Source organism: Mustelus asterias, chromosome 12 (assembly GCF_964213995.1).
Source record: "Mustelus asterias chromosome 12, sMusAst1.hap1.1, whole genome shotgun sequence".
NCBI lineage: Eukaryota > Metazoa > Chordata > Chondrichthyes > Carcharhiniformes > Triakidae > Mustelus > Mustelus asterias.
In genome coordinates this window covers 106,193,453-106,207,178 of record NC_135812.1, presented here as the reverse complement: position 1 = coordinate 106,207,178, position 13,726 = coordinate 106,193,453, and the positions used below count along the sequence as shown (strand labels likewise).

At 43.5% G+C, this 13,726-nt stretch overlaps 1 protein-coding gene across 1 annotated transcript in view; it reads left to right on the top strand.

The window, feature by feature from the left end:
• Window positions 1-13,726, top strand: part of LOC144501796 (sodium-coupled monocarboxylate transporter 1-like) — an 89,660-nt gene that overhangs the window by 8,838 nt on the left and 67,096 nt on the right. The window contains exon 5 of the mRNA XM_078225815.1: window positions 7,545-7,596. Within this exon, the coding sequence (XP_078081941.1) occupies window positions 7,545-7,596 (52 nt within the window). The remainder of the gene's footprint in view (window positions 1-7,544; window positions 7,597-13,726) is intronic.

Sequence of the window (13,726 nt, the reverse complement as noted above, 5' to 3'; positions counted from 1 at the left end):
CCATGATCAGCACCTGCATCCCGATCCTAGACTTTGATGCAAGTGTTAAGGAAAAGTTTGTACAGTCCTTGATGAAATCCTCACTGTCATCCCAAAATAAGAAAAGATCATCCTTCTGGGGACGTGGTCTTTGTTGCCAGAAAAATCCAAGAAAATTGTTGAGAATAACACTAGGCACCTTTCACTGCATTCATTGATCTGTTCAAATAATTTGCCTCAGTAAATTGTAAAATTCTGTGGATTGTGCTTCAAAGATTTGGATGTCCAAGAAACTTCTTCACAATCCTGCCAATGTTCTATAATGGAATGACTTTCAAAATCCAGACAGCGTCCAGTCCATCAAAACTGATTTTCAAACAATGTTGGGTGAGACCCTCAATACTACTCACCATCAACATGACATTGGCTTTTCACTTCATCAAAAATCAACTGCCCTGTTCTCAGTAATAAATACCATCTAGATAGAAAACTCTATAACCCCAGTTGCCTTGGTACCAAAATTAAACTGACTACCATAGACATACTGTGTCATCTAGATTTAGAGGTTGCAGTGTTTGTAGTGTCTTTGCCCACTCTGAGTACCAGATTTTCAAGCCACTCTTGATCTCTTTCAATTCTGCTTACAAGAGATGAGGCATTCCATGAATGTTGCCAAAATATAACTCAAACCAACGTACACCTTATCAGTCAAATATTCCACTTCCCATTTATGTTGAATTTGATAATGAAATAAGAAATTTACGAATGGATATGGATAGGTTAAGCGAGTGAAGCAAAATTTGTCAGATAGAATTTAACGTGGTTAAGTGTGAGGTTATCCATTTTGGTAGGAAAATGTAAAGGCAAATTATTATCTAAATGAAGAGAAACTTTGGGGTGCTTCAGTGCAGAGGGATCTGGGTGTCCTTGTGCATAAGTTGCAGAAAATTGATATGTGGGTGCAGCAGGTAATAAGGAAGGCAAAAGAAATCTTGGCATTTAATGCGAAAGGAATAGAATGTAAAAGTAGTGAAGTGTTGCTACTGTACAAAGTATTAGTGAGACCGCACTTAGAATATTCTGAGTAGTTTTGGTCCCCTTACTTGAGGAGGGATGTAGTTTGCATTGGGGGCGGTTCAGAAGAGATTCACTAAATTGATTCCAGAGTTGAGGTGTTTGTCTTATGAAGAGAGATTAGGCTGTTTAGGCCTATACTCTTGAGTTTAGAAGAATGAGAGGAGATCTAACTTGGGTGTACAAGGTGATAAGGGGAATCGCCAAAGTAGACGCGGAAAGGATGTTTCCTCTTGTAGAGCAATCGAGAACAAGAGGTCATAGTTTAGGATACGAGTGGCAGATTTACAAAAGAGATGAGGAGAAATTACTTCTCTCAAAGGCTCGTGAGCCTGTGGAATTCACCATCATAGAGTGTGGTGGATGCCAGAATTTTGAGTAAATTTAAGGAAGAGGGGGATTGATTTTTAATGATTTAGGATTTGAAGGGCTAGATGAACGGGCAGATAAGTGGATTTGAGGCCGAGATGAGATCAGCTGTGATCGTATTAAATGGTGGAGCAGACTCAAGGGGCTGAATTGCCAACTCCTGCTCCTAGTTCTTCTGATTCTTGTGAAGAAGATACTCTGGAAGAAATTGAGCACTTCCCATACCTTGGCATCCATCTTTCTCAAAAGGCTACCATTGACAGATTCAACATTGAATCAGCTGTGCCAAGTCAGCCCTCCACAAACTATGGCAGAGAGTGTTTGAGAATAAGCACCTCTCCAAGTCAACAAAAGTTCTAGCATATAGAACTGTTGTCATCACCACACTCCTGTACTGCAGTCAGACCTGTGTATCAGTAACACAAAAGAGCAATAGATAAATTCCATCAGCAATACCTTCACTGAATCCTCCAGATTCAATGGGAGGATTGTGGAACAAATAGTGGTTCCTTTTCAAAGTCAGCTCCATAAGCATTCAAGGCAAACCCCTTGAAAAAATTATTTTGATGGACTGGACACTCTCTGGATGGCCGAAAAGCTTCTCTTCCAACAAGTCCAGTTTTCTCAACTCTCAGATGGTCAATGATTCAGTGCAGGACGAAGAAAGCACTTCAAAGACACTTTGAAGTTCTCCTTGGAGTGTGGCAGCATTGATACTAATGACTGGGAAAAGCTTACTACAAGTTGTTCGAAATGTTGACAACTTTCCGTCAAACCTCATCATGACTCAATCACAGTATCTTAATGATGAGGCAGAGCAGCAGCGGAGAAGGAAAAATTGAGAAAGCAATTCCTACCATCTGGATCCCACTATATCCTGCCTATGGGGCCAAAAAACTGTGGGTTCAGAATCAGTCTCTTCAGTCACAAGAAGACATGTGGCAAAAACCCACGATGGACTGGGAAACATTACCAAAAGAAAAGACAGTGGACAGGCAATGGCAGGCAGAATGAATCGGTGAACTCGAGAAGTTGTTTATTTCTGTTTGGTGCAAGAGTTGTAAGGTAATTGTGGCCAAACCATGACTTACAAGGGAAATTAGAGAGAGTATCAGATTCAAGGAAGAAGCATACAAATTGGCAAGAAAAAGCAAAAGGCCTGAGAATTGGGAGCAGTTTAAAATTCAGCAAAGGAGGACCAAGGGATTGATTAAGAAGGGGAAATAGAGTATGAAAGTAAGCTAGCAGGGAACATAAAAACTGATTATAAAAGTCTCTATAGATATGTAAAGAGAAAAAGATTGACAAAAACAAATGTAGGCCTCTTACAGTCAGAAATGGGAGAATTCATAATGGAGAATAAAGAAATGGCTGAGGGATTAAATTTGCACTTTTCTTCAGTCTTCACAAAGGAAGACATGAATAGTGTACCAGAAATGCTGAGAGAAACATGTTTTAGTGAGGAGCTGAAGGAAATCAGCATGAGTAGATAAATGGTTTTGGGGAAGTTGATGGGATTGAAGGTGGATAAGTCTCCAGGTCCTGATAAACTTCATCCCAGAGTGGCCCTGGAAATAGTCGATCCATAGGTGGTTATTTTCCAAAATTCTTTGGACCCTGGAATAGTTCCTGCAGATTGGAGAGTAGCTAATGTAAGCCCGCTATTCAAAAAAGGAGGTAGAGAGAAAACAAGAAACGATAGACCAGTGAGCCTAACATCAGTACTGGGGAAGTTGCTAGAGTACATTATCAAGGATTTCATAACTCAGCATTTGGAAGCAGTGGTATAATCAGACAAAGTCAGCATGGATTTACAAAAGGGAAGTCATGCTTGATGAATCTTTTGGAATTATTTGAGGATGTAACTGGTAGAGTTGACCGAGGAGAACCAGTGGGATGTGGTTTATTTAGACTTTCAGAAGGCTATCGACAAGGTCTCATATAATAGACTACTATATAAAATTAAAGCATATGGGATTGCAGGTAATAGCCTGAAGTGGTTAGAAAGCTGGTTAGCAGATAGGAAGCAAAGAGTTGGCATAAATGGGTCTTTTTCTGATTGGCAGTCAGTAATTAGTGGGGTTCCGCAGGGATCTGTGCTAGGACCCCAACTGTTCACATTATATATTAATGATTACAAATGAAAGTGGCTGCAAGTTCACAACAATTACTCACTGTTATGGCACACAAAGGTTTGTTTCAATACCGGAGACTGCCATTTGGGATAACATCTGCATCTGCTCTGTTCCAGAGATCCATTGATCAAATTCTGAATGGGCTAAGTGGTGTACAATGTTATCTAGATATCCTCATCACAGGTTCAAGTGAACAAGACCTTGGAAGCTAAATTGGTACGTCTGCAAAATCATAGCCCGCAATTCTCCCGAACTGGGACTAAGTGCCCCTGCTAGCAGGAAACCTGGGAGTTTCCCTCTGGTGTTAGCAGCATCTATCAGGTGGGATTCTCTGACCAGATAGATGCCAATTTATTCATATTGGGTAACCTGCCACGCTTGGAGATAGGCCCCTCTCCCACAAAGACATAAATGGTTGCCCCCATACCAACCAGGGGAGCACTCACCAAAGTGGGGAATCCAATCCCCTACAACTAACAGGTAATCTGCACTCTTCCCCCCCCCACCCACCCACACACACACACACACACACCACTCAGGCATGAGAGTATCCCGAGCCCCTTCCCACTCAGGCCCCCTCCCCATCTCAGACCCCCATTCAGGCCCCTTCCCTGTCAGACCCCCACTCAGGCCCCCTCCCCCCTCAGACATCCTACTCAGGCCCTCAAACTCCCCACTCAGGCCCCTCCCCCCCCTCAGGTTCCCATTCAGGCCCTCTTCACTGGGTTTGGCGGAGCGGATCGATTCCAACTCCAGTGAAGTTTCTGTATTCTCCACTGAGGAAAAAATTTCCCTGGATGCTACTGAATAGAAGGGCATTGACCCCACTGTGACCCACGTCATCTACTGCACATCATGCAGATATATGTAATGTTCATTGGAAATCCTTCTTTCAACATTTGTATCTGTGAGATTTGAATCTTTAGCCACAATTCTGACTTTCTCATGCTGTATCACTCATCTGGTGCCATGTTCTGTGTGAGCTGGTGCATGGGACAGAGAAGACACATGATGAAAGTAGTGAAAAATTAAAGGAGCAGAACTGCCAGCGATACATCGAGTTGGAAGGTTATCACCATCATTATCACCTTCTGCAAAATATGTCATCAGGAAGCTCCTTGGAGCTGTTTCTGCTTTGCAACTGTAACTTTTGACAAAAATTCGATAGAAACACCATTTAAGGGTGGCATGGTGGCACAGTGGCTAGCACTGGTGCCTCACAGCGCCAGGGACCCAGGTTCAAATCCGGCCTTGGGTCATTGTCTGTGTGGAGTTTGCACATTCTCCCCGTGTTTGCATGGGTTTCCTCTAGGTTCTCCAGTTTCCTCCCACAGTCCAAAGATATGCAGGTTATACAATTGCAACGTGGCTTGCCAATTTTTATACCCTATGCCATGACTGATGAAGCCAAGCGTGTTATACACCTTCTTTCATGGAACTGTGGACCAGTATGCCTAGATCATGCTGTATATTAATGCTTCTAAGGGTTCTGCCATTTAATGTATACTTCCCTTCTGCATTAGACCTTCCAAAATGCATCACCTCGCATTTGTCCGGACTAAATTTCATCTGCCATTTCTCCACCTAAATTTCCAGCTCTATCAATCTCCTGTTGTATCCTCTGGCCATGCTAAATTGCCTCTTGGTGTCAGGGCAACTAGCAGGATAAACACACAGGGTTACAGGGATAGGGCCTGGGTGGGATTGTTGTTGGTGCAGGCTCGATGGGCCAAAAGGCCTCTTTCTGCACTCTAGAGATTCTATGATTCTACGAATGCAAGTAGGATTTCTGCTGATTTACAAAGTTACAGCAGGAGAGGCTTAGAGGAAGGTCCTAGAGGCCATTAGATAATGTAAAGCAGCATGGCTTTGTGCGGGGGAGGTTGTGTCTCAAAAACTTGATTGAGCTTTTTAAAGAAGTGACCAAGATGGTTGATGAGGACAGGGTGGTGGATGTTGTCTACATGGACTTTAGTAAGGCTATTGACAAGGTCCTTCATGGCAGGCTGATATCGAAGGTGAAGTCACATGGGCTCCGTGGTGAGCTGGTAAGGTGGGTACAGAACTTGTTTGATCATAGAAGACAGAAAATAGCGGTGGAAGGGTGTTTTTCTGACTGGAGATCTGAGACCAGTGGTGTTCGTTTGTAATATATATTATATATATAAATGATTTAGAGGAGAATGTAGGTGTCTGATTAGTAAGTTTGTGGATGACACAAAGATTGGAGGAGTTGTGGATAGTGAGGAGATTGCCAGAGGATACAGCAGGATATTGATAGGCTGGAAATTTAGGCGGAGAAATGGCAGATAGAATTTAATGCGAGGTGATACATTTTGGAAGGTCTAATGCAGGAGGGAAGTATACATTAAATGGCAGAACCCTTAGAAGCATAATATACAATGTGATCTAGGTGTACAGATCCACCGTTCCCTGAAAGAAGGCATATGGCATGCTTGCCTTCGTTAGTCAAGGCATAAGGTGTAAAAATTGGCAAGTCATGTTGCAACTGTATAGAACTTTAGGTAGGCCACCTTTGGAATATTTAATGCAGTTCTGGTCGCCACACTACCAGAAGGGTGTGGAAGCTTTGGAGAGGGTACAGAAAAGGTTTACCAGGATGGTACGGTGGCACAATGGTTAGCACTGCTGCCTCACAGCGAGAAGTTTAACAACACCAGGTTAAAGTCCAACAGGTTTATTTGGTAGCAAAAGCCACAAGCTTTTGCTACCAAAAGCCTTAAGCTCCTTAAGGACCTTAAGGCTCCAAAAGCTTGTGGCTTTTGCTACCAAATAAACCTGTTGGACTTTAACCTGGTGTTGTTAAACTTCTTACTGTGTTTATTCCAGTCCAACCCTGGCATCTCCACATCATGGCTACCATCGGCCTCACAGCGCCAGGGACCCAGATTCAATTCTGACTTGGGTCACTGTCTGTGTGGAGTTTGCACTTTCTCCCCGTGTCTCTGTGGGTTTCCTCCAGATGCTCTGGTTTCCTCCCACAGCCCGAAAGACGTGCTGGTTAGGTGCATTGGCCATGCTAAATTCTCTCTCAGTGTACCCAAACAGGCGCCGGAGTGTGGCGACTCGAGGATTTTCACAGTAACTTCATTGCAGTGTTAATGTAAGCCTACCTGTGACACTAATAAATAAATAAAAACAAATGTTGCCTGGTTTGGATGGTATTAACTATAAGGAGAGATTGGACAAACCTGGCTGATTTTCACTTAAATATCGAAGGCTGAGGGATAACCTGATAGAAGTTCTCAAAATTATGACAGGCGTGGGTAGAATGGATAGTCGGAGTCTTTTTCCCGGGGCAGAAATGTTAATTATTGGGGAACATAGGTGTACGGTAAAAGGGGGGAAGTTTAAAGGAGATGTGAGAGGCAATTGTTTTACACAGAGGGTGGTAAGTGTCTGGAATGCGCTGCCATAGGAGGTGGTAGAAGCAGATACAATAGCAATGTTTAAGAGGCGTCCTGACAGATACATGAATAGCCAGGGAATAAAGGGATACGAATGTGTAGAGGCAAAAGGTTTGGTTGAGAAAGGCATCATGTGTCGGCACAGGCTTGGTGGTCTGAAGGGCCTGTTCCTGTGCTGTACTGTTTGTTCTGAAACCTCCCTTTCATTTTCTAATTAGTGTGCACCTCCCAAATTTTCTGACATTCTCCATCATGGGGTCCACATAATAATTCCCCCAATTAAAACAACAGATAACATCTGCGTGAAAACAGCTGACTTGGGGCTGTCACATTAAGTGTTCCCTGCTAATGTCACAAATAATTCCTAGGCTTTTGTAAGAGTCAGCACACGAGGTAATGAATTCTTATCAGGCTTTTAATTCTAAGATAACTGCTAATGCCAAGTGGGTGAAATAGCTGTTCATTTCGTGATTAATTCTACTGAGGATCAGAATGACAGCTTTCAGCATAAATAATTTACTTCAAATCATAGTTAATATGACTTCCTGTTACTTTGCAGTTTTTTTATCTTGGTATCGTGACTTACGCGCCCTCATTAGCATTAAGTCAAGGTAAGTTGTATATTTTATTATTATGAAACTTGCTTTTATTCAGCAGTCATCGCGGTTATGAATATATTTTGTGTTGAATCAAATCTAAAAATGTTGGGTATTTATGTTGAGTCACACTGACATAACTTGCATATTAATAAACCTTTTTAAATAACTACACAAACAATTTGTCTCTTTCTAATCAAGGATGTTACAAAGGAAGGGTAGAGAATTAACAAGTTCCTCTTTTCTAATTATAGTCTCCAAGACCATGGAGATTAAGAGCATTTGCTGCATTGACCCAGCAGTGGCTGCAGTTTGCATTTGAAAAATGTGTCCCCATCTGTGTACCAACCACATAGGTAGAAAGATGAAAAAAGGCTCTGCATAGAGAGTTTGAGGAGCTAGGCACTAAATGAAACAACAGACCTTCCAAGGTTATAATTTCTAGTTTATTAACTGAGCCGCATGCAAATTGGCATAAGGTACATAGAATTTAGAGAGGTGAACATGTGGCTGAAAGAGCATGGGAGAAGTGGGTTTCAGTTCATGGGGCACTGGCATCAGTACTGGGGAAGGTGGGAGCTGTACTGTTGGGATGGCCTAGATTTGAACTGTGCTGAGACCAATGTTCTTGCAAGCAGCATCACTATGGAAGTAGAGAAGGCTTTAAATTAGATAGAGGGGGAATGGTTCTAGAGATGGGATATGAAGGCTTGCTAAGCAAAAGGATTGCAAGGTAGATAATTAGGTAATGATACCTAGAGTGTGACAGGAAGGAACAGAGTGTATAAATGTAAAAAAAGCAGCAAATAGGATCAAAGGGGGGAAAATGGTAAAAAAGGTGAAGGAGGGCCACTCATGAGGCCTGCTCACTAGCTTAGGTTGCCCATCATTGCTTTACATGGATGAAGTCATCATCTTCTGTTTGGATCTGCTGTCAGTTTGCAGACTGATGAGCACCTTAGGAGCAAAGCCTTTTGGGAACTGGGTTGACTGGTCGTTTGTTTCTGTCATCTTGAGTGATGACTGCCTGAAACTCCTGGGGATATGCCTTGGAGGAACTGTGGCATGCACCAAAAATTGGAAAAAGTATATAATTATGATGAAAAAGAAACTGGGCTTGTGGGGGAGAAGCTCCATTTCCATTGCCAGTAAGAACCTGGTCAATGTTTTTCTTTGCGATGATTGTAAGGCTGCAGTTGTCACATGCATTGGAGATCAAGTCCATGCTATGTTGCATGTCCTGCACTGATCCAGCAGCAAGTGCACAACGCATTGGGAAGCAGGAAATTGTGAAGTATGCCCTTGGAAACCTTGGTTTTTGCCTGGAGTCATCTCAGAATGAGCAATTTCAGGTCCAAGTGATACCTGATTTTGATGCCACGATCACTATCATGGAAGATAATTTATCCATTGCCTTCCAAAGGCCTTCACTGCTGATTGAAACTTTGGTCAGGTGAACAAACATGTTGTAGAAGTTCATGCCCTGCTCTTGGCATTCTTCCACTTTTATCTGAGCTGCCTTTGAAAGCTTCCGAATATCAGATTATAACACAAAGTACCAGACCCTGAGGTGCCCACCCAAGCTGGCATGTTAAATATCCACACCATATTGAGATAGTCACAATTGAGTTGGGCTTCTCATGATGAGAGAATTCTTCACACCGAATCGCCTATGGGCAACTTTAGGTCTGGGGTTTGTCCTCATGGCGCTTAAAGGAAGTGCTACAGGAACATTCTGAAGGTTTCACTTTGGAGTTTTGATTTGGCACCCAGTCCTGGGGGAAGCTTGCCCATGATTGCTGCTCTTGGCACAACTAAATAAAAAAAGAATTGGACCTTTGAAAGTAAGTTACATCAGGCAAAATGAAAATGCCAGGAGGGGAATCTTGAGCCAGCAGCGCATCCAAAGTTCAGATGTCTGTGGTATCTTGCCCTTTTTGCAGCAGAACCTTCCGGGTACAGATCGGCGTTCGCAGTTACCTACCTACCCACCGGGCTCCTACCATGCATCCCAGATGATAGACATAGTCACCTCTGCACCAAAGGAAAAAAGTGCGAGATGCTCTTGTAACGATTTTAATCAGGCAATTGAGGTTGGCCTGTTTGAATATGAACTCCCTGATTCAGAGCCAAATTGATGGTCCAATCAGGGAGCCCCATGCCCTGTACTTAAACAGGAGTGTCAGTTCCTCTGGCACTCCGGATGCAGACTGCATACTGAGAGCACTCTGTATAGTGTTGTTGGATCTTGTAAATAAAGCAATTTTGGTGAAGGGACTTCTGCCTCTGAGGAGTTATTACAGTGGCGACGAGAATGGGATCGACCTGAAGGAACTTGCTTACTGTCAGCCATTACACATTGAGGGTAAGTCATTGCCGGGCAAACGTGCCTCTGTTTGGGAAATTGGATTCTGTTGACTCTGCAGTGGAAGACTGGGCCCAATATGTAGTATGGATGAAGTATTTCTTCAGAGCTAATGACATAGCCTCAGATTATTCTGCTGACTGCTTGTGGCCTGGCAGCTTTCGCTGTTATGTGCAGCTTAACTTTTCCGGAGGCACCGAACACAGAAACCTCCCAGGAACTGAAGGAGTTAGTAAAAGAATATTATGACCGTAAGCCACCTCTGAAGGTACCGGTTTTACTCTCCATTCTGAGAGACGGGGGAGTCAATCACTAGTTTCCTGATGAGATTAAGGCAATTAGCAAATTCGGATTGACATTAAATGAGATGATCTGAGACCGATTGGTGTGCGGAATCAATAATATGACCATACAGAAACATCTGTTGGTGGAAGCCCAGCTGGACTGCAAATAAGCATTACAGCTGGCTTTGTCTTTGGAAAATGCGGCAAGCGGAGCACTGGGTATTCCAGTGGAGGTAGATGATGACACCAGTGCAACTGAGTTAAGGGACGACCACTATGGGGCAGGCAACTATATAGCCGCCCTCAGGGAGGATCTGGACTCGGTGCGCAAACAGAGGAAAAGACCCATGAGGCAAGCAGGCCGCGAGGGTTCCTCGGACTTTGCGGGGGAGGAGTGTAACGATTTTAATCAGGAAATTGAGGTTGGCCTGCTTGAATATGAACTCCCTGATTAAGGGCCAAATTGATGGTCCAATCAGGGAGTCTCATGCTCTGTACTTAAACAGGAGTGTCAGTTCCTCTGGCACTCTGGATGCAGACTGCAGACTGAGAGCACTCTGTATAGTGTTGTTGTGTCTTGTAAATAAAGGAATTTTGGTGAAGGGACTTCCCCCTCCGAGGAGTTATTACAGCTGTCAACGTTATTCCACATGGTGCAGGCCTGGCCCACCCTCTTTTTCTGTGCCAGGGTGTCACCTGAGTCACCTGCCATTTTATCTGAAGATAAAAATGGACCATGCCCACCAGGAACAAATGTATGAATATCTAGACAAAGGGGGGAAATATTGTACTCAATCTCATCCTGATGGCCACCATTGTATGCAGCCATATCAAGCTGTGCATTGACCCTTGGTATCCAAACACCAAGAGTTCACCAAAATCACCATGCTGAGGTTTACCGGTGCTGGTGTTGCAAAGGATGGGTTAGTCATGTTGCCATGGAAAACTTCAGTTCATTGGTCAGTCCCACGTTACCTGTCTCTCATGGAAAAGTTCATGTGGAAACGTGTTGTTGACTGCAAGTCCATCAGACAGTGGTCCACAGCTAATATTCTCAAGGCCCTGTGGGGAAAGAAGATGGTGGATACCACCCCATTGATAGTTCCCTAAGCTGGCAGAATGCCTCATCACCAGAATTTTCAATGAAGCATCAAGACATAGGTTGGCTGGTGGTAAGAATGGTCCTTCCCTTCAGGTCCCTCCTGCATGTCTAAAGTCTCACCGACTCCCCATGCTGCCTTCGAGAATACTGTGGTGAAGAGATCGTTACTCATCTTCTTCTGCAATGTGCCTTTGCAAAGCAGATCTGGAAAGAGGGGATGCAGTGGTTTTTAATCATGGTTCATCCTGAGCAGCTGCAGAACACAAACTCTGTGCTCTACTGGCTGTTCCCAGGGACCTACACCGAGTTGACAAAATCAACTGCTGCTGAAGAACCATCAACTTGAAAGGTGCTCTTTGGTCTACCTAAAACTTTCTGATCTTGCAATGATCTGTCGATGGCCAAGTGTTGCAGACTGAATCATTTCATTGGATAGTCAGAGGCTTTTTCCCAGGGTGGAAGAGTGAATTACTAGGGGGCATAAGTTTAAGGTGTGAGGGGCAAGGTTTAAAGGAGATATATGAGGCAAGTTTTTTTACACAGAGGGTGGTGGGTGCCCGGAACTCGCTGCCAAGGGAGGGAGTGGAAGCAGATACGATAGTGACTTTTAAGGGGTGTCTGGACAAATAAGTGAATAGGATGGGAATAGAGGGATATGGTCCCTGGAAGGGTAGGGGGTTTTAGTTCAGTCGGGCAGCATGGTCGGTACAGGCTTGGAGGGCCGAAGGGCTTGTTCCTGTGCTGTAATTTTCTTTCTTTCTTTGTTTAACAAGGATGTATTAAAGCTTGGACCTTAAAAGCTCTTTGGGGAAAGGCCCCTATAAGTGTGCCATAGTACACCGAGGGCCTGGGACCCACGTAAAACCCATCGGACTGAATATTCGACATGTAATGTTTATTGTAAATATAAACTATAATTTCAAGTTTGAGACACTTGAGTGCCATATGCTGCATGGAACTGCATTTTCTGAAATGTCCAACTTGAACTGTTAATGTACTTTTACAAATTTTCTGAATAAAGTATGTTTTTGAAAAAAAGGAACAATGGACTCTGTCATGAAGGGAAAGGCCCCTATAGAATGATTAAAGGAAATTAGAGGTGAAGGTATGTTTGGTGCTGGCATAAAATTGGAGGTAGCGAAAATAGTGAAGGATCATTCACCGTCATTTTTATGCTTCTCCCATCCTATTCCTTTGCAAAGGAAGATCTAGAAAGACAATTCATCATTGAATAACTCCATGGCATTTGCAGACATTCCATAATGATCATACTCTCAGATGCAGGTTACATAACATTCCTTTCACTTTTAACTCAAAGACCACCATTCTTGTTCTCAGAAATTCTGATCAGAACAATGGAATGGCGAGAGAGTGATGGATGGTTTTGTGGTGGGGTTGGGAGAGGGGCTGGTAGCAGAGTGTCTTTATATTGTCACATTTTTCATTATATCCTTTCTGAGCAGCCATGGTCAATATGAAAATCAGTTAATTCTTGCAGTATTATTTCAAGATGTGCACAGGTACATATGCCTTAATTTACCTTAGTTAAGTTGGTGCAGTCATTAAAATGTTGACAACACTGTACTGTGGTTTATGGATAGTTGACAGGACAATAATTGCCTTTGTTCACATCACTCCAGATTGCCTCCAACTGGGGCTTCCTATCCTAGGATCTAAATAGTCTTGTCTTATCTTTTCCCTTTCAAAATCATCCTCTTCCAAGAATCTTTGTGCCATGACCACAACAGGCAAGCCGTAATGTGGAACCACCTTCTAAAATTTCCCTCTCTTTCTCTGCCTCTTTATCAATTCCAATTCCTTATGGTCATTTAAGCTTCAGCAGCCTTTTAAGCACTGCAGCTAGACCAGATTTATCTCCTGTCTTACATAATTAACCCATCTTAATTAGACATCCTCCAGGAAATTGCCACCTGGTATTAGTGGAATCACTAAGATGGCGAAGTGTCTACTTTACTAACATGCCCAAAAAAAATTAAGCATGCGTGACGCAGCAGAGCCGATATTGCAATGACAGGGCCATGCTTGTGTCAAGCAGTTGAAATGTTGAAGGGTGGCGTGGTGGCTGCATGGCAGTAATGCTGCCTCACAGTGACAGGGACCCGGGTTCAATTCCAGCCTTGGGTGACTGTCTGTGTGGAGTTTGCACGTTCTCCCCGTGTCTGCGTGGGTTTCCTCCGGGTGCTCCGGCCCCAGCTGACATACTGGTTTCTTGGCTCCATTTCTTCTTCAGACCATTTTTGCAGAGGCAGCATGGAAGAGCTGGCAGGGCTACTCATAGAATCATATAGTGCAGAAGGAGGCCATTCGGCCCATCGAGTCTGCACTGACCACAATCCCACCCAGGCCCTATCCCCACAACCCCATGCATTTACC